The sequence below is a fragment of the Mauremys mutica genome, chromosome 26 (genome assembly GCF_020497125.1).
Source record: "Mauremys mutica isolate MM-2020 ecotype Southern chromosome 26, ASM2049712v1, whole genome shotgun sequence".
Classification (NCBI taxonomy): Eukaryota; Metazoa; Chordata; order Testudines; family Geoemydidae; genus Mauremys; species Mauremys mutica.
In genome coordinates this window covers 12065910-12093283 of record NC_059097.1, presented here as the reverse complement: position 1 = coordinate 12093283, position 27374 = coordinate 12065910, and the positions used below count along the sequence as shown (strand labels likewise).

Here is a 27374-nt window from a genome sequence, read left to right as displayed (position 1 = left end):
TGAGTGCTGGAGGTATGAGCCAGGAGCACAGCCCCACAGGGCTGGACACTGACTTCTCCTGACCCAGGGGACACACCCAGAGGCGTTGCCAGCAAAATGCCGCTGAATTTCGGTTCACCGGCCAGTATGCGGGCACACTTAGACGCCCTGGTGGGCGCTGTGGCATCCGCAGGCACCACGTTGGGGACCCCTGTTCTAAGCTGTCAACCCTGCCTGAGGCCGCGGGGCCCTTTCTTCCTCTCTCGGGGCACCAGGTGAAACAGCACAAGAGTCGACTGTCAGCAAACAAGGGTAAATAAAGGAATGAAGAAAAGAAGTGGGGGGGACTTTGGACAGATCCCAACAGGATATGGGGCCCTGGGAGACTCTCAGTCCCCTTCAGAGTTTACTGGGTCTCCAGCATTGCCTTTGAGGGAGCTGCTCCCATGCCCTCCCCTCCCCGTTTACTGCCACCACAAGGCCTGTCACCGTCACTTCCTGAGGGGTGACCCCAGAGGGTGTGTTTTGTTATCCCTCCCCGAACCGGACCCCTTGTGCACCCTCCGTCACTCACCTCTGTCTGAGGAGACAAGGCGGGTGATGGGGCGCGGGCGCTGCTGTGCTGGAGATGGGTGGCAGCCTTGACCCTCCTAGAAGGTTGCCGGGATGCTGACGTGCAGTGGAGGAGAACGGGGGCTTGGTGGAGACCACAGACCCTTTGGCCCACACTGTGTCCCTGTGAAGCCTGCTCTTAAAAACTTCCAGGGACAGAGACTCCCCAGCCCCCCTTGTAAGACTATTCCAGAGCTGACCTGCCTTAGCTCTGGGGACACCCACACAGAGTTTAGTGGTGAGCAGCTCTGGAGAGAGAGGAGACCGCGGTGAGTGGCAGCTGGGTAAAGAGACTGAAGTTGGGAGGAGAAACATTGACGTGTCCAAGGTCACTCAGGCTGTCCATGACCGAGCTAGAAATAGAGCCCAGTTCTAGAGCTGTTTTGGGTACTGAAGGTCTCTGCCACCCTGGTGTTTTAGGCGCTGGTGTAAATACTTAGGATAGACAGAATTTACACTAGTGCACTCTGATTGGCACTGGTGCACCATGTCCCAGTTTGAAGGCTTGCGGGGGGACAGGGACACTGACTTCTCCTGACCCAGGACACCCACCCCCAGCTGTGTGCAGGGACCGCAGCTGAGCTGCCTGCCAAGACAGCCTGTGCATCCATGGACAAACCACCTCTTCCTGCAGCCTAATACAGTGGGGTCTGGGGACCTTTCCAAGCTGTGGGTGACAGGGCTCTGGCATTACCGGGGTCTGTTCCTGGCTCTGTCCCTGACCTGCTTGGTGACCTGGGGGAAGTCACAGCCCCTCTGTGTTTTCCTCCTCCCCATTGTCTACTTGGATTGTGATCTCTTTGGGGCAAGGACTGCACTGATTGGTAGAGGTGTTAGTTAAAGCAATTTGGTGGAGGTGTGATTGTGATATGAGAAGATCTGGGTCTGAGTCCCCCATTGTGCGATGAAAGGAGAGAGGTGCATGTGTACCTTGAGCTTCCAGTCTGTCTCGTTTCTGCACTGAGCGGTGCATGTTGTCAGGAGGAAACGGGACTGTTTGCCATGGGAATGGTCAGCAGTGAGATGGGATGTGAGAGCAGTCTGTGTGCTTCACGATTGGTGGGTGAATGTACAACGTTAGCTGGAGCTTCTGTGAGTAAGGATGAAAGAGTTGTAAAAAGGGGTGAAGGGCTGTTCAATTGACCAAGTGTGCGGCTGTTTCTGGGGAGCAGGCCCAGTATCTGAGTGTAGAACAGGTGTCGGTAGCTCCTGTACAGCGCAGCTCACCTAAAACCATATTCTGCCTTAGCAAAGGTAAGCTCTATCCCCTTCTGTTTGCTTCTGAAAGTTGCCTTTCCCAGGGCTTTGCTGCCTTTGTGAATTGCAGAATTAGGATTCCATTGGTGTGTACTTTCTCTGCATTTCCTGATTATTACAAGTTTGAGTTTTGCTGATGTCTCTTCTGGAGGGGCACCAGTCAGCTTCGGGCAACCTTAAATCCTGCTTTCATAAAGTTTTAATACGTGAATTTCCTAGCTCTCTGCACAGAGCCATGTTGGCAGGAGGAGTTAGCAGCACTATAGGCAGTTCTGGGTCTCACACAAGTTTGCAATCGGAGGCACAGGGAAGTGCAATGACTTACCCAAGGTCACCCAGCAGGCCCGTGGCAGAGCCAGGAATAGTAAGGGTCCAGTGCTCTCTGTACCTAGGTGCTGCGTGATTCTGAAGTTTTGCTCCCCTCTCCTGTACTTTTTGTTATGGTGGAATGGGAATAATGGTCATGCTTTCAAGTGTCTCTCTTCTCCTCCTCCTGACACCATTTGCAGCTCGGCCTCCCCTTCTTTCAAGTGTTTTGCCATGGGCAGTGGTAACAGAGCCAGCGAGAGAAATCTCTGACATGGTCTGTGCCCCACCTGGGCCTTCTGCTCCTTGTCCAGCCGTGCCCTAGCTCTGCCCCTCCTCCAAACAGGCCCCCTGCCCTATACACTCTGGCCTGCCCCCTGTACACGTGTAACATGTGCCTTGAAACTATTCCTAGTTTGGATTTGGGATGATTAAATTTGTTACCTTCAGCTCCCCCACACTCCAGTTTCCCCCACACTCTCCATCACACTCCCCCACCTTCAGCTCCCCAACACTCCAGTTTCCCCCACACTCCCCATCACACTCCCCCACCTTCAGCTCCCCCACACTCCAGTTTCAGTTGTTTGGTGGTGTCCCGATGGTTTTCCACAGATAGTTTGGGAGGGAGCAAGGCTGGACAGTTGAGTTTATAAAGTAGATGTTCAGTGTCAATGCTTTGTTCCGTACATATGACCCATGCGCTGATCTCTCAGTCACTGAGTCTTGACCAGTGATGAGCTTTCTGTAGACACCTCGCAGGACCCTCCTCCAAGCGATGTGTTTGGTGTGGTGGGTTTGTCAGGTCTCAGGTGAGAGCTGCTGGCAAAGACCAAGTGACCCTTTGCCAAGGGGTCTCTGTGTCACTGTCTGACCCCCCTAGGCCAGGGAGAGGACGACTTTCTGCCAATGGCCTTCAGGACGGGTGCTGAGTTCACTGCAGTGCCCCATGTCCCCTCTCCGTTTGCCTTCTCGCTGTGCTGTCTGGGACGCTGCCCCGCTTCCTGCTCCCCAGGCCACCCCGTGTCTACTCCATGTGCCAGGCTGCTGGCAGCCCCCAGGGAGAGGCCATCCAGCCCCTCAAACTGGTGCCCAACTGCTGGGCCTCAGGCCTTCTGGGGTGCAGCTCTGAGAGTCCCATTGGCCCCTGCCCCAGGGGTGCTACGGGGGCACGTCCTTCTCGGGGCACCAGGTGAAACAGCAGAAGAGCCGACTGTCGGCAAACAAGGGTAAATAAAGGAATGAAAGAAAGAAACGGGGAAAGCCCTGTGGACAGCTCCCATCAGGATCTGGGCCCCTCTTACTTCTGAGAGCCCTGGGAGCGTCTCAGTCCCCTTCAGAGTTTAGTGGGTCCCCAGCACAAGTTTTAACCTGCTCCCCCTTTCAGCTCCAGGATCCCCACCTGCCCTCAGTGAAGGCCAGAGCCCCGAATGCTGCCAGCCCTCTCCCTGGGGCTGGAGATGCTCCACAGACTGTTCCCTCCCCAGGGTGCCCCCCCCCCCTCCCCAGAGTAGAGCAGGTCTCTCCTGTTAGCTCCTGCTCCAGTCCTGACAGGCCAGTCCAGACTAAAGCAGCAGTTTAACCCCTTCTGTGCCAGTGTGGGGTTTCTATAGCCCTTCACAGGCGCCCAGGCCCAGGGAATGGCCCCCTATCAGCCCCATGCCTGAGGTGGTGGGGAGACCCACTGGCAGCATTGCCCTTGAGGGTGCTGCTCCCACTCCCTCCCCTCCCCCTTCACTGCCTGTCACCGTCACTTCCTGCGGGGTGACCCCAGGAGGTGTGTTTTGTTATCCCTCTCCCTGCCCCCTGGATCCGTTCTGCCCCCTCCGTCACTCACCTCTGTCTCAGGAGACAAGGTGGGTCATGGGGCGCGGGCGGTGCTGTGCTGCAGATCCATCACTGGAGGGGTGGCAGCCTGGACCCCCCCTTGAAGGTTGCCGGGATGCTGACGTGCCCTGGAGGAGAACGGGGGCTTGGTGGAGACCACAGACCATTTGGCCCACACTGTGTCCCTGTAAAGCCTGCTCTGCAGTGCTGCCAATTGCTGCTGGTGGCGTTGTGCCCGTTAGTCTCTGTAACGCTGTCCCCAGTGACTGGAGAGCACGAGCACCAGCCTCAGGCAGACTGGTGAGCAGCAGGGAACAAACCCAAATTGGGTGTGAGGTCTGTATGGAGATTTCACCAACCAAGTATCCAGTGTAAACGCTTCAGGCTCTGTAACAGCATCAACGTGGAACCACAGACAGTTCCCTTGGATGATCCCATATATCTCACCACGCAGGTGAGCTCACCTTTGTGACAGATGGTCCCTTCCTCCAGGGATTCTCAATCTTTTTCTTTCTGAGGCCCCCCCAACATGCTATAAAAACTCCACGGCCCACATGGGCCACAATAACTGGTTTTCTGCATATAAAATCCAGGGCTGGTGTTAGGGGGCAGCAAACAGGGCAACTGCCTGCGGCCCCATGCCACAGGGGCCCCCACAAAGCTACATTGCTCAGGCTTTGGCTTCAGCCCCGGGTGGTGGGGCTCAGGACCCTGGACTTCAGCCCCATGCACTGGGACTTCAGCTTTCTGCCCTGGGCCTCAGTGAGTCTAATGCCAGCCTTGTTGGCCTGAAAGCTGCTCACGGCCCCCCAGGGGGCCCCAGACCCCTGGTTGAGAACCACTGCCTTACCCCACGAATCACAGCAATGTTCAGGTTACTGCCAGGCCCAAAGGACCAGTCACTTCCTTAGGTCAACTGAATCTTAGATCTCACAAGAAAGACAACACTTGTAGCCAGTCCTGTAATAACCTGTATTAAATTTTATTTAAAACCAGAGTTGTTTACAAAGTTAAGGCAGGTTAAAGCAGATGCAGATGAGTTACAGTCTTAAATTTCAAAAGGTAACAGAAGCTTCTATAATAAGCAAGTTCTACATAGCCTGGGTTAGTCCTAAAGAATAAGGAGCTGGGGATCTCTTGCTTATGCCTAGAAACTTTGCCCCCCAGAGTCCAAGCAGCATACAGATCATCAGTTCCTTCTGTATGGGGTTTTTCACCCCTTCCTACCATGTGCTCTGAGCTGCAAACTCAGCCAGAGGGAAGTGAAGAGCACAACAACAGTCTCTCTCCTGTCTGGTGATTTACAGAGCCACAGATGCTCACAATGCAACTAGTCAGATATTAACCCAGGCAGCAACTCACAAGCATTCAATAAAGTGTAAGCGCATTCTTATAATCCTAATACCTAATACTAACACAGGTGAGTCAGACTGATTCCAGTGATGCATTTGTCCATGTTCAGTTAAGACTTGGGAGCTTTTGCAAGAGCTAACACCTCATCTGCCAGTATCACAGGCAGGCTGGGCAGGGATGGTGTCTCTAGCCTCTGTTTGCCAGAAGCTGGGAATGGGCGACAGGGGATGGATCATTTGATGGTTACCTGTTCTGTTAGTTCCCTCTGAAGCACCAGGCACTGGCCGCTGAGCTAGTTGGACCATTGGTCTGATGCAGTGGGCAGCTCTTATGTTCACAGTCTGTATGAGGAGTAACTACTCACTTGGACTCACTGGGGAGCCACAGAAAGGAACAAGATGTGCTGAGGCAAGAAGGCCCAGTCTCAGAGCCCCCGGGGTCACGCTTCCCAAAGGCTAAAACTAGGCCCAGCCCATGAAGGGGGCACTGCCAGGAGAGACTGGATAAAGGCTGGAGCATCCAACAGCTTTGTAAACCTGAGAGAGCTGCCTTGGGGACAGTGACAGGGAGAATCCCCAGAGTGACTCCTTTGATTCTGCTCGTCTCTGGCCTTTGGTTCTTAGAATCATAGAACTGGAAGGGACCTCGAGAGGTCATCTAGTAAGAACCTTTTGTGTACTTGCAAACTGTGATCATGTCCCCTCTCAGTATTCTTTTCTCCAGACTAAACAAACACAATTTTTTCAATCTTCCCTCATAGGCCATGTTTTCTAGAGCTTTAATCATTTTTGTTGCTCTTCTCTGGACTTTCTCCAATTTGTCCACATCTTTCCTGAAATGTGGCCCCCAGAACTGGACACACTACTCCAGTTGAGGCCTAATCAGCGCGGAGTGGAGCGGAAGAATTACTCCTCGTCTCTTGCTTTTTTCGGAACAGTGTAACACTGTTGCCTCATATTTAGCTTATGATGCACTGTGACCCCCAGATCCCTTTCCGCAGTTCTCCTTCCTAGGCAGTCATTTCCCATTTTATATGTGTGCAACTGCTTGTTCCTTCCTAAGTGAAGTACTTGGGATTTGTTCTTATTGAATTTCATCCTATTTACTTCAGACCATTTCTCCAGTTTGTCCAGATCATTTTGAATTTTAATCCTATCCTCCAAAGCACTTACAACTCCTCCCAGCTTGGTATCGTCCACAAACATAAGTGTAACAGAGAGACTCTGCTGCTGGGAGGGTTTCACCCTGTGTCAGAGGGTTACACCCTGGTGGGATGGGGCTAGGCCTGTACTGGGATAAGGTCACTCTGTGCTCCACAGTGTAGCAGAACCTAGAATGTCTATTAGCAGGGAACAATGCTGGCGGGAAGCGGCTTGTGGAATGGACAAAAACCCCACCTAAATTTTCTCACATTGCCCTTCTCGCCCTGGCAGGTTACAGAATAACGTCCATGTTTCGCTCCAGATCATCCCCTCCTCTCAGGGGGAAGGAAATGGCTGCACTGGAGCTGGCTCAGGTAAGGGATTATATCAGGGAGCTGGTGGTGGGTTCTGCTTGGAGGGAGAGGAGCAGTAAATGCATAGGAGGGTGGGAGCTGCTCGAGGTGGTGGGAGGCAGGAACTATCTAGGGTGGAGGAAGGGAGGGGACAGGATGTGACAAAGCTTCTGAGACTTGTGTAATGTAGAGTGTGATGGGTTGTCACCCCCCGGGGTGCACTGTGGGGGGCTTCTGGGAACCGCTGTGGCCTCTAACCCTGAAGCTGGGCTGGCCCTTCTCACAGTGGTTGGCCGGAGATTCAGCCAGCCTCTCCAGGCCCTGTTATCGTCTAACACGACAGCAGGTGGCACCATGCACCCAGCTAAGCTACCGGAGTGCTTTACCTAAGGCACTCAAGGACAGGGAAGACAACAGCCAATTTCCCAGCGGTAAGTGATAGCAAAGCGATCAAAGCAGATTACTTAGGCTTAGTCTGAGTTTTTGGTTATTTGCTAACATACTAGATGGATAGAATTTGAACTAGCAATTTCTCACCCTGACTGATGATAGAAGCAGTCCACCAAGTTTCCATATACAAGCTTGAAATCCCTTTACCCTGGGACCAACACTTCCCCCAGTTCAGTCTTTGTTCCTCAGGTGCTTCCTCAGATGGAGAAAGTGAATAAGGAAAAGTTATTTACTTGTTCACGTAAAATAAGAACTAGGGGCCACCAAATGAAATTAATGGGCGGCAGGTTTAAAACAAATAAAAGGAATTTCTTCACACAGCGCACAGTCAACCTGTGGAACTCCTTGCCTGAGGAGATTCTGAAGGCTAGGACTATAACAGCGTTTAAAAGAGAACTGGATAAATTCATGGAGGTTAAGTCCATAAATGGCTATTAGCCAGGATGGGTAAGGAATGGTGTCCCTAGCCTCTGTTTGTTAGAGGGTGGCGATAGATGGCAGAAGAGAGATCACTTGATCATTGCCTGTTAGGTTCACTCTCTCTGGGGCACCTGGCATTGGTCACTGTCAGTAGACAGAATACTGGGTTGGATGGACCTTTGGTCTGACCCAGTATGGCCATTCTTATTCATAGATCCATAGATTCTAGAACTGGCAAGGACCTCGAGAGGTCATCAAGTCCAGTCCCCTGCCCTCGTGGCAGGACCAAATACTGTCTAGACCATCCCTGATAGACATTTATGTAACCTACTCTTAAATATCTCTAGAGATGGAGATTCCACAACCTCCCTAGGCAATTTATTCCAGTGCTTAACCACCCTGACAGTTAGGAACTTTTTCCTAATGTCCAACCTAAACCTCCCTTTGCTGCAGTTTAAGCCCATTGCTTCTTGTTCTATCCTTAGAGGCTAAGATGAACATGTTTTCTCCCTCCTCCTCATGACACCCTTTTACCTACCTGAAAAATTCTATCATGTCCCCTCTCAGTCTTCTCTTTCCAAACTAAACAAACCCAATTCTTTCAGCCTTCTTTCATAGGTCATGTTCTCTAGACCTTTAATCATTCTTGTTGCTCTTCTCTGGACCCTCTCCAGTTTCTCCACATCTTTCTTGAAATGCGGTGCCCAGAACTGGACACAATACTCCAGTTGAGGCCTAACCAGCGCAGAGTAGAGCGGAAGAATGACTTCTCGTGTCTTGCTCACAACACACCTGTTAATGCATCCCAGAATCATGTTTGCTTTTTTTGCAACAGCATCACACTGTTGACTCATTCTTAGCTTGTGGTCCACTATAACCCCTAGATCCCTTTCTGCCGTACTCCTTCCTAGACAGTCTCTTCCCATTCTGCATGTGTGAAACTGATTGTTCCTTCCTAAGTGGAGCACTTTGGATTTGTCTTTATTAAACTTCATCCTGTTTATCTCAGACCATTTCTCCAATTTGTCCAGATCATTTTGAATTATGACCCTGTCCTCCAAACCAGTTGCAATCCCTCCCAGTTTGGTATCATCTTCAGACTTAATAAGTGTACTTTCTATGCCAATATCTCAATGGTTGATGAAGATATTGAACAGAGCCGGTCCCAAAACAGACCCCTGCGGAACCCCACTTGGTCTACCTTTCCAGCAGGACTGGGAACCGTTAATAACTACTCTCTGAGTACGGTTATCCAGCCAGTTCTGCACCCACCTTATAGTAGCCCCATCTAAGTTGTATTTGCCTAGTTTATTGATAAGAATATCATGCGAGACCGTATCAAATGCTTTACTAAAGTCTAGGTATACCACATCCACCACTTCTCCCTTATCCACAAGGCTTGTTATCCTATCAAAGAAAGCTCTCAGATTGGTTTGACATGTTTTGTTCTTCAGATACAGAGTCCATATCCATAACTTCAGATAACAAACATGATCCATGCACACAAATAGGATAATCATATTCGGCCAATCACAACTTTTCCAATGACACCGCACATGATGCATCTTGCACAAAATGCCTAATAATTATGGCCTAATCATTTTATACTCCTACCACTATGCTGAATGTGGGGTGTAGTGTCAGATAGGGCCTAATTTCAAGGCACAGGAGTTGGGAATGGAACTTCCCCTCTTTGTGGAACAGGAAATAACCCCCCAGCCAGGGCTGGGAAAACTTCCCAGACTCCCAGTGCTGGAGCCGGAATCTACTGACACTTCATTAGTTACCACCACCCCCAATCTTTGTGGCAACTGCAAACTTATCACTGATGATTTTATGTTCTCTTCCAGGTCATTAATAAGTACGTTAAATAGCACAGAGCCAAGAACCAGTCCTTGTGGGAAGCCCCTAGAAAGAAATCCACTCGACCATAGTTCCCCATTTACAATCCCAGTTTTTAATCTATTTAATATATGCCCTGTGTATTTTGTATCTTTCTAGTTTTCTAGTCAAAATATTGTGCTGGACGAAGTCATATGCCTTACAGAAGTCTAGGTATATTACATCAATACTATTAGTTGCAACCAAACTTTTGATCTCATCCAGTAAGGATATCCAGTTAGTTTGACAATCTATTGTGTCGAAACCTTTGTTAATGGGTACTAATTATATTACCCTCCTTTAATTCGTTATTAATGAACTCCAGTATCGGCTGCTCCATTCTCTTGCCCAGTATCGATTTTAGACTAACACTCTTGTAATTAGCTGGGTCATCTCTTCTACACTTTTTAAATATTGGCACAGCATTAGCTTTATTCCAGTCTTATGGAATTTCCTCAGTGTTCCAAGTCCTAATGAAAATCAACACTAACAGTCCACCACGCTTCTCCACCGGGTCTCTCAAAACTCTTGTTATCTGGACCTGCTGATTTAAACACATCTAACTGTAATACCTGCTGTTTAACATACTCATGAGTTGTTGTTGGAATGGAAAGTGTCGTCGTCAACATCTTATGATATGAGTTACATCATTTGTTTTTCTCCAAATCCAGGAGAGAAATATTTATTGAACACTTTTACCTCTTCTGCATTATTTTTGATAATTCTGCCATTTCTATCTAGTAATTGACCACTACCGTTGTTAGGATTAATTTTGTACTTAATATACTTTTTAAAACTTCCTTCTTATTTTTCATTGATTGATCATTGATTTCTGATAGCTTCCCTTACCAATTTTCTACAAATCTGACCTCCTAACTTATAGTCTTTACTATTGACTTCCCCTTTCTTCCATATATTTTATTTGGAGAGTGTTGGGATTCCTACCAGGGAGCCACCAGCAGGGTCCAGAGACAGCCCCATCTCCTATATCAAGCTCTGGCTAGTGGGTATGTGATAAATGTGACGACCCTGCCTCCGTCTGTCAGGTGGGAGACACAAAGATTCTCTCTTTCTACCCTCTGATGCCTCCTGGCTGGTCTAGGCAAGGTGGGGTGGGACTCTGTTAACATGTGCCTCCATTTACCTGGTGCTGCTGTTCCGTGAATAGTGGGGCAGCAGGTACTGAGTGTTGAATTCTTGCTCTTTCAGGGGCCGGTGACCTTCGAGGAGGTGGCTGTGTATTTCACCAGGGAAGAGTGGGCTCTGCTGGACCCCACTCAGAGAGCCCTCTACAGGGATGTCATGCAGGAGAACTATGAGAATATGACCTCACTGGGTAAGGATTCCCGTCCTCTTGGAATAGGAAATGAAGAGATAAGGTTCATGCCAGCCCCACAATGCCACCTCTACTCTGTCCTGTTTCAGCATCACCCCAATATGCCAGTGACACACACACACTACCAGAGACCCTCCCCTGCTGCAGAACACTTTGGGAACAGCGCACAGGAGCCGTATTGCAGTGTCAAATAGCTCCTGTTTGCTCAAGTAAACTTCTTTGAGATGGGGCAACCACATCCGCACGGAGTATTTGAGATGTGGGCGTACCATGGATTTGTGTAGAGGCAATATGATATTTTATGTCTTATTATCTATTTCTTAATGATTCCCAACATTCTGTTCGCTTTTTTCACTGCTGCTGCACACTGAGTGGATGTTTTCAGAGAACTATCCACAGTGACTCCAAGATCTCTCTCTTGAGTGGAAACAGCTAATTTAGATCCGATCATTTTGTATGTATAGCTGGGATTATGTTTTCCAATGGGCTGCAATATGTGTTATCCTGACATCTAGTACTGCTGAGATCCTGCATTCAGTGATATCCCTGCCCTTCCTGTTCCCTTTCTCCACTGAACCCCACCAGCCCATGCTTCCTGTTCCCAGCTTCCCCAGGACTCTCTTATTGTCTCTGAACCTCTCTGTCAGCAAGAAGCAGTGCCAGGGAGACTTGCCCTCTCTCTGGAGTCTTTGATTTCTGGGACATGGATTTACTTTCTCTGTGTTTTAGGGACTCTTTGAAATTGAGTGTCTGTGATATTAACCACAGTGCAACCTGGACTGTTGAACAGCTGTGTCCCCTCAGTTCCCAAGCTGGGGTGCCTTTTACACTGCTCTACTGTGAGAACAGCCACTCCTGGGCAGGTAACGCACAGTCTCCAGCATGTAACTCACTCCCAGCTACACAGTATTGAGTGCTGCTAGTCAGTGACTTATAAGTTACAGTGCAGCACAGGAGAACCCCAGAAAATTCTCTGCTCCCAGACTTCTCCCAGAAATGTGCATCTTTCCCTGTCCAGCACACTCCTGAACAACGCAAGCTCATATGAAGTCTGTCATTTCATCAGTGGAAAATGACATGCGCCAGCCTTGTTATCCCAGATGGAGTTTCCAACACACTTTATTACAAACACACTGGTTAGATAAAGAATAAAACAAGATAGTTAACAATCAAAAAAAATATTTTAAGATACAGATAATGAGGCATAAAGCTCAGAATTGTTTACAAAAGAAATGCAAAGATAAAACACAAATTAACGTCTAAGTTAACAAGCTAAAATGGATTCAAAGCAAATGTTTCTCTCTCCATGTGCTGAGACATGCTGGTTTTCCTTTCAGCCAGGACTCGGCCTAACCCACCCCTTCCTCCCACGTTCAGCTCTTCAGGAGTTGTCATGAGCAGAGGGAAAGGGGAGAGAGAGAGAGAGAGAGTCTGAAGCATTTTCCTCACCTCTTTTTATAATTCTGTCCTTTGTACTAGAAACAACTTCAGTTCTCAGCTGAGTCATGGTGCCAGGCTGTCTGTCGGAGATATGAGAATTGTGAGGGAAAGTCTACAGAAAGAGCTTTGGAGCTTTGGTCAAGCTAGTAGGCCTGAAGTATTAGCTGATCTTGCTTCTCTGTGTAAAGGGCATAGAAAGGCAGAGTGGAATGGAAAATCCCCCAGATTGGGGAACAAGTGAAGCCAGGGGGCTGGACTCGATGATCTTTCAAGGTCCCTTCCAGTTCTAGGAGATTGGTATATCTCCAATTATTTATTTTAATTTAAATCCCCCAAATTGGGGAACAATGGCTTTGTGTGCATAAGGGCCCTAGTAGGTGAAGTGGAAAGTCCCCAAACACACTGATTTGCAGTAACCGAACTTTTGAAACATAACCACAATGGAAGTGTTAGAAAAGTCAAACCACAAACTAGACTAGGAATAACAATAACAGGAAAGGCCGAATATGGAAAACTGATTGTTCAGTTTGCTTTTGACCTGCATCATATTTGGCAATATATTCCAAATAAGGAAATTAACATGCAACGTATGTGCCATTGATTGTGGTTTTAAGCTTTAAAAGGCTTGTGTGATTTTTAGCTCAGGGGGACAGTATTCCAATAGCTGTCGCCCCCTACGCACTTTTAACCAAGAAAAGAGCCTCAGGCTGAGCTGATTCAAAATCAATCGTGTGGTTGTTTTCCGCAACAACTTCAAGTGGTCCCTATGATGGAATGTAAATGTCTTCTTCACACCTTCCCCCTGCAGGAGAATGGCTGTTTGACCAGCTGTTTGCCTTGCTGTCTCTGAGGAACTGCTCTGTGGGTGTTCCCCAGAATTGTAACTTTTTCCATAATCTCATACTGTAAAATCTCATAACTTTACAGATAGTGTTACTACACATTTTAACAGGAGGATAATATTCAGTAGATTATGCATTTTCAAATGATATCTCACAAGCCATACTGTGTACAAAATTGATAATTTTCTAGAAGAGTGAACATAGGGGTTGTGGCAAAGTTCCTCCTCTCCTCTAGTAGGTCCTGCGCTTATTGGCGGATTTCTTCCCCTCAGTGGTTTTCCCCTTGGGTGAAACCCATAGTCTGGATCAACTACTCCTATGTCTGATTAGAAGTAGCGGGGCTAGGGGGGAACCCAGGCCCGCCCTCTACTCTGGGTTCCAGCCCAGGGCCCTGTGAATTGCAGCAGTCTCTATAGTGCTACTTGTAACCGCTGCTTGACCACTACAGCTCCCTGGGCTACTTCCCCATAGCCTCCTTCAAACACCTTCTTTATCCTCACCACAGGATCCTCTTGGTGTCTGATGCTGCTTGATTGTACGGTGTTTTCCTCAATCCTCCAGTAGTACCCCCTCTCAGTTCTTAGTTCCTTGTGTCTCTTGCTCCCAGCTCCTCATGCACACTTCTTTCCTCTGGCTCCTCCTCCCCAGACTGGCGTGAGCTCCCCTTTTTATACCAGGTGCCTTGATTAGCCTGTCCTGATTGGCTGCAGGTGCTCCAATCAATGTAGCTCTCTCCGGTGCCTTCTAGAAAGTTCTTAATTGGCCCCAGGTGCCTTGATTAGCCTGGAGCAACTGCCATTTTGGTTCCTATGGTACTAGGGATTTGCTTAGCCTGGAGCTAACATACCTGCTCCTCAATACTTTCCTGTAGCCATCCGGCCTTGCTCCATCACAGGGTGTAGACTGACACAGTGTCTGTGTGTGTGTTCCCAGCAGATATGTGGGTATTTCAATCCCTCATAAGCACAGTGTTTGGCATCTTCATGGACCTGGGGAACTGGTCCTGCGAATTCACTGGTTTACCAAGTGTGACACTGTATGGAATTGTGAGACACTTTGGTATTAATAATAAAATAATATAATCTTATCAAATTGCAATGAATCATGCTAGATATGCCATTTAAGGTGTCAGGGGAAATGTTATGATTTTCCAAGTATGATCATTTTGTTTCTATGTCTGTATCACCTTTGTATTGTGAGTTATAGATATGTAGGGTATATCTGTATTTCCAGACTTGTGCAGTGTTTCTGGGTGACACCCCTAGACATATTGGCATCAACACTGCCTAGCCTGTTTGATGGCCCATTGAGGGTCATCAGCTGTACAATGAGCCCATGGAAAGGACCAAGGGGATACACCTATTGCGTCAGCAAGACATGCCGGGGTATGCCTGTGTAATGAGAACTCCAAGGCTTTTCCATGCCACATGCTGTGAAGCTTGTGTTTGGGACACAGGAAGTACAAGCCACATAGCAAAAGGAATATAAAGGGCAGCTGCATCATCTCCATTTTGTCTTCAATCCCCTTGCGTGCCTCTGGAGCAACTTCTCTACAAACTGAACCCTGGAACAAAGGACTGAATGACCCATCCAAGCTATGGATGTGTTCCAGACGGACTTCCAAGCCAGCAACTCACCAATACTGCTAAGAACCTAATATATCCATTTTGGAATGTATCTGACTGCTTTCCCATTTAACTTCTTTCTGCTTTTCTTTCGTTTAAACCTTTAGTTTAGATGCTAAGGATTGGCTGGCAGTGTGGTATTTTGGGTAAGATCCAAACCTATACTGGCCTGGTGATGTGGCTGACCTTTGGGGTCAGAAGATCATTTTGTTTATGTGAGCAGAGTTTTGAAATAACCTCTCACTGTACTGGGCCTAAGTGCTGATTAGGAGTCAGAGAACTGGGATGCAATAAAGGGGGCCGTGTGATTTCTTTTTTCAGCTTCTCGATAACCCGAGTGGGTGATCCCTTTTTCAGCCTGCCCTGATCTTGGCATTTTCAGTGAGACCTGCCTCTGGCCCACCAGGTCATACTAAGCACTGAAGTTAAATTAATAGAATGTTTTTTATGACAAAGTCTTATGAAATCAAGTGAACTCCTTTGTTTTCTTTCATCTGAGCAGGGTTTCCTGTTACCCAGCCTGATGTGATCTCCCAGCTGGAACAAGGGGAAGAGCCATGGGTCCCAGACCTCCAGGGTTCAGAGGAAAGAGAGATCCTGAGAGCTCCCTGCACAGGTGAGGAAACATTAAACCACCCAGAATCTGTAAGTGCCTGAAGGAAACATCTGGGATGCCCAACAAAGCCCTTGGGGAGATCTCTCAGTTCATTATTATCCCTAGCAGGAGTCGTATCCTCAGGGTAACTATAGCTCATGGCTTCCTATAGATCCTAGCAGACACCAGGCAGTAGCTTCCTCCCTTCCCCCTGCGTATTTGGATGGGATGTGAAGGCTGAATTCATCCCCCTCCTCTCTCCTATTTGGGGGAAGAGTTTGGGGGAGTTCAGCTCCTGATTTTTATTTGACCTGTTTTCAGCACTTGTTTTGGTTTGGTCTTCCCCTTTCCATCCCTGTTTGAGGTTTCTGTCTCTGTCACAGCAGGTGATGCAATGGCATGTGAGAAAGAGGAGCAGAATTTTCAGCCTGAAAATGTCGAGCCAGTGGGTAAAAACAGAGCATTATCGCAAAGATCGAAAAGGAATGTGTCCAGGAGTCATGAGCAGGGAAACTCCTGGGAGATTCAGCACAGACCAGAAACAGAGCAAGGAAACCAGCCAGGAGAGAAATTGGATAAATTTATTTTCTCTTGGGGAACTCAGAAGGTCCTCATGGAAACCACAACACAACAGGAAATCCTTAGGCGAAAGAGAAAAAATACATGCCCTGAGTGTGGGAAAAACTTCATTCACGGATCAAACCTTTCTGTTCATCTGAGAATCCACACAGGGGAGAGACCCTACAAATGCAGTGAGTGTGGGAAAACCTTCAATCGCAGCTCACACCTTATTGCCCATCAGAAAATCCACACAGGGGATAGGCCCTATAAATGCTGTGAGTGTGGAAAATGCTTCACTGAGAGTTCAGACCTTTCTGTACATCAGAGAATCCACACAGGGGAGAGGCCCTACAAATGCAGTGAGTGTGGGAAAACCTTCAATCGCAGTTCGGACCTTATTAGGCATCAAACAATCCACACAGGGGACAGGCCCTACGAATGCAGTGAATGTGGAAAATGCTTCACTAGCAGCTCAAACCTTTCTCAACATCAGAGAATCCACACAGGGGAGAGGCCCTACGAATGCCGTGAGTGTGGGAAAACCTTCACTTACAAATCAGGCCTTTCTAGACATCAGAGAATCCACACAGGTGACAGGCCCTACGAATGCAGAGAGTGTGGAAAAACCTTCTCTTACAAATCAGGCCTTTCTAGACATCAGAGAATCCACACAGGGGACAGGCCCTACTAATGCAGAGAGTGTGGGAAAACCTTCACTCTCAGATCCGACCTTATTAGGCATCAGAGAATCCACACAGGGGACAGGCCCTATGAATGCAGAGAGTGTGGGAAAACCTTCACTCAAATATCAGTCTTTTCTCAACATCAGAGAATCCACACAGGGGACAGGCCCTATGAATGCAGTGAGTGTGGGAAAACCTTCAATCGCAGATCAGGCCTTTCTAGACATCAGAGAATCCACACAGGGGACAGGCCCTATGTATGCAGTGAGTGTGGGAAAACGTTCACTCAAAGTTCAGCCCTTTCTGTTCATCAGAGAAGCCACACAGATGAGAGGCCCTATGAATGCAGAGAGTGTAGGAAAACCTTCACTCACAGATCAACCCTTTCTGTTCATCAGAGGATCCACAGAGGGGAAAGGCCCTATGTATGCAGTGAGTGTGGGAAAACGTTCACTCAAAGTTCAGCCCTTTCTCTTCATCAGAGAATCCACACAGGGGAGAGGCCCTATGAATGCAGAGAGTGTGGGAAAACCTTCAATCACCGCTCACACCTTATTACCCATCAGAGACTCCACACAGGGGAGAGGCCCTATAAATGCTGTGAGTGTGGAAAATGCTTCACGAAGAGTTCAGCCCTTTCTCAGCATCAGAGAATCCACACAGGGGAGAGGCCCTATGAATGCCATGAGTGTGGGAAAACCTTCTCTTGGCACTCATCCCATGTTAGCCATCAGAGAATCTGCAAGAGAGATCAACATTGTAAAAATCTCTAGGGCTATCAATACTTTGTTTTTGTAATACTTTTCCTGATTCCCACATAGTAACTTTTAAAGCTCTTTGAACTGTTTGCAGCACCATTATCCCTCAGCTTGTCCAGATGAGTGGCCCATTTTTGCCTTTTGCAGTTCGCCCTCTTTTGAGATGGACCTATTTGTCCTTTCTATTGTCCCACAAGTAATTGGAGTGTGCCCTTCCTATGAGGAACCAGGGAGCGTCACGTTTATACCATTCCTCCTATTGCAAAGTTATTGTTAGTCACCAACGATCCAGATTGTATCCTTGCCAGTTGTTCTCACATTGCTCTGGGTTGTGCTGAAGAGCAGTTATATTGGGAATTTTTCAAATTATATGTAAATGAAGAGGAGCAGGGGCAGGAAAAAAGTATAATTACAGCTTCTGTGACACTGGAAGGAGATGGGGTGACTCAGGCCACGTCTATACTTACCTTCCCGGTCGACGCGGTGAGTTCGACTTCTCGGAGTTCGAACTATCGCGTCTGATCTAGACGCGATAGTTCGAACTCCGGAAGCGCTAGTTCGAACTCCGGTACTCCACCGCGGCAGGCGGAGTTGCCGGAGTCGACCCTGGAGCCGCGGAGTTCGCTTCCCCGCCGTCTGGACGGGTAAGTTTTCGAACTAGGGTAGTTCGAATTCAGCTACTGTGTGTGGACCAGGGCTCAGAGATTCCCTCCTTCCCCATCACTGCAGAACTGTTACCTTTTGCCTGAGCCAGGCAGAGTTTATCTTCATCACATTCTATCCATCCACTTCTCAAAGTGTCATGTGATGAAGCATTCTCCGTTGTCTGTGCTTGCAGATGATGTTTTGACTTCTTTAATCCTATATCAGAGTCGCTATGACTGGAGATGAAAGTGTCAAAGACCTGGGAGGGGAATTCAAATGGATCCCAAATACAGTGTGATCATTTAGAGTTTAAATTCCAGGTTCCATCTATTGTAAAGCCACTTCTGGCAAGAGGGCTGTTTTTCCCTTATTATGGGGATGCTACGATACTAAAAAATTTGTAAATAACATAACTGACTATTGAGACAGGGATGAGGGAAGCAGGTTTGAATGGATCAGAGGAGAATGTGATGGGAGACTCTCTTGTCCCGATTCTGAATAATCAGATGTAACCTGCTCTGGAATTTCACTTGACACTTTCTTTGTCATGTATTCTCTCTCTGTGATGTGGGTTTCTATCTTTCCTGAAGGCTGTTTGGTCACCCAATTGGATATTAGTTCATTTGGTAGGATGTAGCTCAGATTTATTGAAGAATTTAAGACAATGACCCTTTGCTAAAGTCCTCATTTATGATTTCAGCTTTGCTTTTTCCCCATCCCTCCATGATGACATGGAGAAAGTTGAAGTGCAGTTCTATCAACAGGAGAGAACTCTCTAATTTACTGGACAGGCTAACAAAGAAACAGCAGCGATTTAAAATCTCCACTCAGAAATGGTGAACAACAGCAGCAGAGCCCCAACTAACTGAAGGAAGTGCATCTGATCACAGTGTATTTCAGTTGTTTAAGGCAATATTGTCTTCGATGATCTGGGAAGAGAATTCCATGGTAAGTGATTTTGAACTAGGCAAAATGCCCATGTGTTTGGTTCCCAAAGCATTTGTAACCCAGGCCCTACAGAAGATCTCTCCTAGCTAATCCTATGGTATGGGAAATGCAGCCCTTCATGACACAGATGTTGAGGAAATAGAAGTGGAGTTTTTGTCAAATTTATCCTTTGTAGGTGCTAAAGATGTGTATAAAATGAAACCAGTGTTGAAAATGTAATAGCTTCTGAAAAATAGCCATTTTTAAATAGAATCTCCAGCTCTGGTAACTAACGAAGATTCTGATCCAGGCCTGTATCCAGTCCCTTCCCTGGACCTGTGCCACTGAATTAAAGAAGAGCTGGGCATGTTTCAGGAAGCCATTCCTCATTAACACTGCTGAGATTTTAAGTGGTTTTGTAAAGGAGTCTACTTCAGAGAACTGTAACTTTACCCTATCCAAGACCAAGGATTTGGAAAGAGCTGAGGTTGAAAGAGTCCACACCCAGTTCTTGGTTTCTACCCCAGTAAAGGAAGCTATGGTGACCCAAGGAAAATCGTTTGTACAGCTCCACTTCCAAGTTCAGTGTCACTGATTACACTTCCAAAGTATGCCAGGGTTAGATTGAGAACAGTCATCCTTCACTGTTTGGATGCAAAGAGAGAGTGCTTCATAGGACAGTCCTTCCCCGTGGATCCCAAACTGGCTGCCTGGTTGGGTAACAAGGACTTTCAGGCTGTAGAAATTATGGTAACCAATAAGGCAAAGAATGTGTCAGGCTCCAATTTCAGACTTCCGGAGACACGCATGTTGAGTCCTGATTCTATGGTTTTGTGTCTGACGCTGTGGCTACACAATTAAGCTGATGTTGGCACAGCTCCACCAATGTAGCTGTGCTGCTGTAGCACTGCAATAACAGATGCTGTAAGCCAATGGGAGAGATTTCTCCCATCGGACTTGATTAGTCCAGCCCCTGCAAGTGGTGGTGGCTATGTTGAGAGGAGAAGCTCTCCTGCTCATGTAGCACTATCTACACAGGGGGTTAGGGCTGTGTAACTACATTGTTCAGCTGTGTGGATTTTTCACTCCCCTAAATAATATAGTTATCCCAATAAATGTCTTTAGTGTAGACCAGAGAGGTTTCTCTTGTGTTTTATGCATTTACCTTACTTCTCTACCTCCTCCTACTTTGAAAGATTAAAAAGTGTGAAAAGAGAGGTATTTTTCTCCATGATGCAAACATTCCGACATAGAAGACCCCTTCTACCAACACATATGGCAGAAGATCCTGAGATATATGAACTCACAGAAGTGGTTGGGACCTACGTTGGGACAAACCACAACAAGAACCAGGGTTCAGTTGTTGGCAATGGGGATTAAAAGAAAGTTAACATATATGACAAGAATTTGTGATCTTTGAATATGTTATTGTTACCAATGAAAATGAAACAGGTGAAGTTATTGGTTAAAGAGTTAAAGAGTAAGAGACTGTGTGATAATGTGAATTATTTTGGAAAACTGAAAGTTGTCTTGGTTTTGTGTTTTGTTAGTCGTACAGGAAATGATGGCTAATCTTGAAAAGTTAATTTGATTTAATTTACCCTGGTTCCTCAACTGTAGCTACAGTTCTAGTACTCATCAATCCAAAGACTGAGAGGAATGGAGAGTTCCAACCATTGTCCTTTTAGTATCTTATTGTTCCTCTCTCTCTTTTTTGTGCTGGCCTTTCTATTCTATCACTTTCTGCCTTTGTTTAGTTGGTAACAGTTGGTTTCCATCACTCACGTTTGTTTAAATCTCTATCTGTTGTGAAATAAAATTTTTGCTTGTTCGATAACTGTACTCAGGTGCTGTATGAGATACAGTAGCAATGGTCCACAGTAAAACTAGTAACCTGGGATACTTGGGGAAGAGAGGATCTGGGATTTCACCAAGTATCTGGTGATCCGGGCTGGACCCCAGAGGGGGACACATTGAAGGAACTCAAGGGTTAAGGTGGCTGCTGTAGCTCAGAGGAGGGTGCTTGAGTTCCAGCAGGCTGGTGAGTTTGGTCACTAACATCCAGCTGCCAAATGCAAAACTCCCTTTTCCTTGTGGCAGGTGGTAACAAGGAGACTCTCAGCCCTCAGCACCCTGAGAAGGGTCACAATGTGCATCTATGTTGATCCACCTGTCAAATTCACACAGGGAAAGCTCCCGATAGCACAAAACTCTGCCCTATGAAATCATGGAACATGTGCGCTTTGCTCTGTGAAAGCATGTAAAGAATCCAAGTGCTGGAGGACAGGGTTTGGGTCCAGAGCAACCTAGACAAATTGGAGGGTTGGGCCAAAAGAAATCTGAGGAGGTTCAACAGGGAGAAGTGCAGAGTCTTGCACTTAGGACGGAAGAATCCCATGCACTGCCACAGACTGGGGACTGACTGAGTGAGGGGGGATTGATAGCAGCCTTCAACTACCTGAAAGAGCAGCATTGTGGCTTTCTCCTTGTCACTTTTGCTGGGCTGGCCAAGCATCCTGGAGGACTTTCTAGAAGAGAATTGGGAACGGAGTTAGAAAAACCAATGTGAAAACCAGAACCTCAGGTTTAGACTCATTTATTTATAATATTAAATCTTCAATTCTAGTGTCACAGTCAATACAATTGCTTCAGCCTGATAGTTGCCCAAAGGGAAACTTAACTTCTCTGTAAGGGGAGTGGAGAGAAAGCACTTTTCAGAGTCCAAGAGAGACAAGGCAGGTGAGGATAGGAGCTTGCAGAGGACCAACCTCTGTTGGTGAAAGAGACAAGCTGTGGAGCTAACCCAGCACCCTTCTTCAGTTCTGTGTAGCCTGGAAGGTCGTCTCCTCTATAACCAGCAGTTATAACATAAGAACAGCCACACTGAGTCAGACCAGTTCATCTAGCCCACTCTCCCGAAAGTGGCCAATGCCCGGCACCCCAGAGGACCCCTGGGACCAACATGGATACAACACCACCACCACAAACAAGGTTAAAAGTCAATGCACAGGGGAGAAGGATCTTGTGTTTCATTCCTTATGTCCTAGTCCCATCATGTGGCCATTTCCTTCCTTTCTGTTAAAAGCTTTGGTGTTTTGCACAGAAACGTTATTTCCCCAGGAGAGATCCAGGAGTGTGGGGGCTGCATTCCAGTGCCAAACAGTCACTGGAAGGGGGCAGACAAAGGCCTTTAGGACGAGGCGTCCGTCACTGTCAAAAGATCATCTCCCTCCTGCAGGTCACTGGCAGCCTGAATTTGTTCCTTATCCTCCCAGAGTCTGGGGGCTGGAATCAGCACTACCCAGCCCCTCCGTACGTAGCAGGAACAAACACAAACCTGGTCTTTAAAACAAGCTGTCCCCTTCCTCCTCAGGGAAGATTTTTCTGTGATTGAAGTTGAGCTTCAGTTCCCCTCTCCTAGGGGTGGGGTAGGGGTGGGGCCAGCTCCCAATGAGATCTGTTTTTACCATTGCCCCCTTTCAGTCACTCTGGGATCCTAACTCTGCTCCCAGCTGTCAGGCAGCTTCCAGCCCATCCACCCTGCTCATTAACTCCATGGTCATGTCACCCCCTTTGCCAGCACACAGAGCCTGCAGGAAAGTTACTCCTGCCAGATGCATTGGTGGTATAGTGGTGTGTGTAGGTGTCTTCCAAGCAATTCATCTGGGTTTGATTCCCAGCCAATGCAATAATGGCTTTTTTCTTCTGTTGTTTCCTCATCTGGAAGTGGTTTAATTTCAGTCACATTGTGTTACAATCACATTATCAATAGAATGAGACAAATGTGTCAAAGTCCAGCAGGTCATACAGGATGGAGGCACACAAGGGGCTGGAATATGTCATCTGAGAAAGACAGAACACTTGGAAACCTGCATCTCCCATCCCCTGGCCTTGCGTGTTATGATTCCAGCTGTGTGAGCTGTTTGTAGGATGTTCCGGCATGATGGGGAAATGAAGTTTTGAGTCAGTTTTTGCTCCTGCAGATTCCTTTGCTGTTATAATTATAATGACATGAACAACAGGGAGGCAAAATAAACATAAACCCCAAATTGCAATACAGGTGGGGAAAGAGACGATCACGGTTAAGCCAAACACGTCAAAATAAAAATTAATACTAAAAAAGGGGAGAGGGGAAGAGATCAGGTATGTGGAGATCCCTTTTGATATTTCAATGCACATTGTTAGAATCAAAGATCAGACTTGACACTGGAAAACTATCTGTCTCTCTGAACACCTGTGATGAGCAAGATGGAGTTGGGACACCTGTTCTGCTTCAATCATTTATTGTCTTTCTGTTCTCTCCTTCTCCCCCCAATTCCTCGTCTCCAATGTCTCTGCCTCTCTCCTCTTGCTCCCTCTCCCCTGCCCTTTCCAGGAACTCACACTCTACAACATTTAGGACAAGCCAGAGCTCCCATGTTCTGCACATGAGCCTGTGTCAGAGGACGTGTGACCCCGGTCAGAACCAGTCACCAGATCAATATGACCCTTTATGGGCGACTTCTCTGCCTGCTCTGCAATTTACATCTCCCCTCTCCCCCCGCCCGCAAACAGGGTGGGGTACAGCTCTGACAGAGGCCTAACAGGAGAAATTTCAGCCCAAAGACAAATTTGTGTGAAATGTTGAGAAATGAAGAGCCCCCAAAATCCCCAGAACTCTAGTGTCACCCCCATGGCACCAGCACAGGGAACCCAGTGAGATGGGGTTACAGAATACAAGGGGGGAGGCAGCAGGGAGAGAGGTGACAGGGAATCTCTCTTTTTCTTTCTCTCTTCACTTTCTGTTCTTCTCTTTCCTTCCAGGAACTGCAGTCACAGCAGGGAGGGGTTTGTCTCCGTGTCTGTCACGGAGGTGGTAGAAGTGACGGATTCTGTGACTTCCTGCAACCTCCGTGACTTCTGCAGTGGCCACAGTGGCTGACTCCAGGGCCACCCAATCAGCTGGCTCCAGGGAGCGCCCAAACAGCGGCCAATGCGGCTGGCCCGGGGACCACTTGACCAGTGGTCCCAAGGGCAGCAGGAGCAGCCGCAGCTCGGTGGCCCCCGGCAGTACTCTTGGGGTGGCCGGAGCAGCAGCTGGTCCCCTGGGGCTTCCCCCTCTGGGGCAGCAGCTGGAGTGGCAGCAGCTCTCAAGGCTTCTCCCCTGGTAGCTGGTGCTCATTAGCCATCAATTAAATCAACACGCTTCCCCCTGCAAGTGGATTTAGCCCAGGACCCTCAGAGTCAGCAGCTGTTACGCCCCCACTGAGCTCTCTGGCCAGGTGTCCTAGCGCTGGGAGCCTCCTGTTTAGATCCTAAAATAGCGTTTTTGCACCGGGGGGGCTGAAATTTTGGACCGGACATTGTAGCTCCACCGTTATTTTATTGAATTACTTCAAAACAGCAACCCAAGAAAGTCTCCTAAGGGCCAGGCTCTCTGCCCTGGAAACAGCTGCCCCTGCTCTCCAGGAGTCTGTGCGTTCCACACAGCAACGTACAAACCTGCTCCGCACTGAAGGGGGGTCAGACAGTGACGGTAATGCAAATCTTCAGACTATTAACCCAGGTCCCTTCCTTTCTTTAACCCAGGACATGCCAGTCACCTGTGAGCCATGGTGTTATCTTCATCTTAAAATACCTCTCAGGACATTGAACAGAGGAAGTGAAACCCCCTCCCCCGAATGGCTCCCTGTTGAGGCGTTGTACCGAACCTGCCCCTGGAGACTGTCTGGTTTTATACTCTTAGAGCTTTTTCTCTTCAAACCCCTTATCCCAATCTCTGGGCCAACCTCCGCATTTCAGAGTTTAGAATTTACTCTCATCACCCTCCTATGGCACTTTCCATGTGTATTGGGCAAAGCAAGTGGGGGAAGCTCCATGGCTAATGAAAACCAATGCTCTTGGTGAGGCCTGAACTCATAACCCCAGCAGTGCGCCTACCTCATTAGCCAGTTGTACCCCTGTAGGTGCTTCATAGACAAGCTTGGCATAGGCAGTTACCTGTGTCTATGATTAACAACATTGGTGGCTAATGGAAAGGCTGATGGTTCAAACCCACGAGAAGATAGAGGTAGGTTTTTTTTGTGAAGAGAATCAAGTACATTTTAACAAGCAGGAAAATGCCTCAATTCTGATCTAGCCTCATTGGGCAAGCATAAGCAGTACTTTTGCCAGCTGTGTTGGTGGTATAGTGGCAAGCATAGCTACCTTCTAAACAATTGACCTGGGTTTGATTCCCAGCCGATGCAGTGAGGTGATCTTTTTCTCAGCTGGGAATTAGTTTAATTTCAGTCACATTGTATCAGTTTATCAATGGAATGAGAGAATCAATGTCCTGCAGGTCATTAAACACCCAGAGCATTGGTTTAACACTGGCATTACAATGTTTGGCTGTTGTTTTTTTCCTTTACTTCCCTCTCCTTTTTAGACTCAGAGCCTTTAAGGTCAGAAGGGACCACTGTGATCATCTAGTCCGACCTGCTGCACCTTGCAGGCCAAAAGACCCCACCCACCCGCTCCTGGAATAGACCCGGGAGGGGAGGCAGCTCCGTGCTCTGCCCCTACCCCAGGCAGCACATGGAGGCCTCTGCTCCCCTCCCCCTCCAATGGGTGTGCAGAGATGTGCCAGCAGCACTGAGGTGGCTCCCTGCCCACTCTGCCTCCGCCCCTCCATGCCGCTCCCAGAAGTGGCTGGCATGTCCCAGCATCCCCTGGGGCGGGGTGAGTGTCTCTATGCGCTGCCCCTGCCCCAAGTACCAACTCTGCAGCTCCCATTGGCCAGGAACTGCAGCCAATGGGAGCTCACGGGTCAGCACCTGCAGGCAGCGGCGCACAGAGACCCCCTGGCCCTGCCCACCTAGGAGCTGCTGCCGGAGGGTTGTGTGTACCGGTCACTTTGGCAGCTGCAGTGCCCGGGGTAAGCGCCACCCCCGCTGCACCCCAACCCCCTCCCTCAGCGCAGAGCCCGCACCCCACACCCAAATCTCCTCCCAGAGCTTTGCTTGTCGTCCTTTCACCAGAACCATCCTTCCTCTCCTGGGCTGCAAGTAGCCACCCCTGGGAAGCCAAGAGGCAGGCACAGGATTCTGCCTCCCAGCAGCCAACCGCACCTCCCCCGGCTTTGCAGAACGAATGGTGACGCTCTACTAACCGCACTGAGGTGCTTAGCTTCTGCCCTGCCTTCCTCAGCTCGACTTTCCTCTTTTCCCCCATTCCTGCCTCACTTCCTCCTTTGGCAAGTCACGCAGAGGAGGCCAGCAGGAAGAGCCGGCCTCCACTGGCCAACCTCCCAGGGCAGAGGAGACCAAGCCACAAGCCTCCAAAAGGTGACTGGCCCAGATCCTCTAGCTTTCCCCTGCTGAGGCCAAGGCTCTTTCTCAGCTCATTTCCCCACCCTCTGTCCTGCAGGGGTTGGGGTTATCAAAGGTGTTACCCAAAATAGGGCCAGCTAGTCAGCGTAGGGAGGACTAATGACCCACCAGAGTTTGGCAGAAAGCAGCACGTTTATTATACTGACAGCTAAACTCAAAAGAAGGCGGGGGTCACACTCACACTCCCATACTCATGCTCCCAGGACTGGCTCGGCACTGGAGATGTCAGGATTCTGCCAGGTAAGTGTCCCCCAGCGCCAAGATGGACGGTGCGATGGAGGTAAGTCTTCCCGAGGCGCGATGGAATGTAACGCAGCGAACCACTGGCCAGGCGGTCGGGGCGAAGGACATTCACTGGAGGTACAAGCTTGTGAGTGACTCCTGAGCACAGGGCCCCTTCCCCTTTTAAGGACCTGCTCCTCATGGCCTGCGACTGGAGATGACTTGGCTGCATCTGGTGGGTCACACTCCACCTCAGCCAGTGTCCATGCTCTGGGTGTGTGATCGCTGCCTAATGAGAGTCCCAGACACCTTGTCTACCTGGGAGATCTTCTGCTCTTCAACCAGCCCATTCATCCCACAAGCATTGCAGGAGGGAGCGGGAGGGGGAGGGGGAAAGCCACTTCACAGGCATTTAGAGAGGGAGAGACAAAAGCGAAGGGGGTGAGGAAGTATAACAGACCTATTGAGCATAGAAATCACTGCTGCTCCTACAACAGCAGGGACAGGCCAGTAGGAGGTGAGAAAAGGAAGCCATCAGGTTTCTGCCTGGTTTCAAACCAAGGACTTTTTGCATGTTAGGCAAATGTGATAACCACTACACTACAGAAACTCTGTCACAGGGCTCTGCCCCTCCCTTCATAAGGGCATAAGAACGGCCATACTGGGTCAGACCAAAGGCCCATCCAACCCCATATCCCAGGCCTGCACAACATATGGCCTGCGGACCCTCACTGTGCAGCCCACGGGGGGATTCTAAATCCCCCGCACACGGCACTCTGCGGGCAGCCCAGAGCCCTTTGAATCCCAGCCGCGG

The 27374-nt window shown here is 48.5% G+C and overlaps 1 protein-coding gene across 1 annotated transcript in view; it reads left to right on the top strand.

The window, feature by feature from the left end:
• LOC123356632 overlaps nucleotides 1-27374 on the top strand; it is a 1710063-nt gene that overhangs the window by 384014 nt on the left and 1298675 nt on the right. Inside the window, 3 exon segments of the mRNA XM_044999989.1 lie at nucleotides 11795-11819; nucleotides 11863-11881; nucleotides 16079-17368. Coding sequence (XP_044855924.1) covers nucleotides 11795-11819; nucleotides 11863-11881; nucleotides 16079-17368 — 1334 coding nt within the window.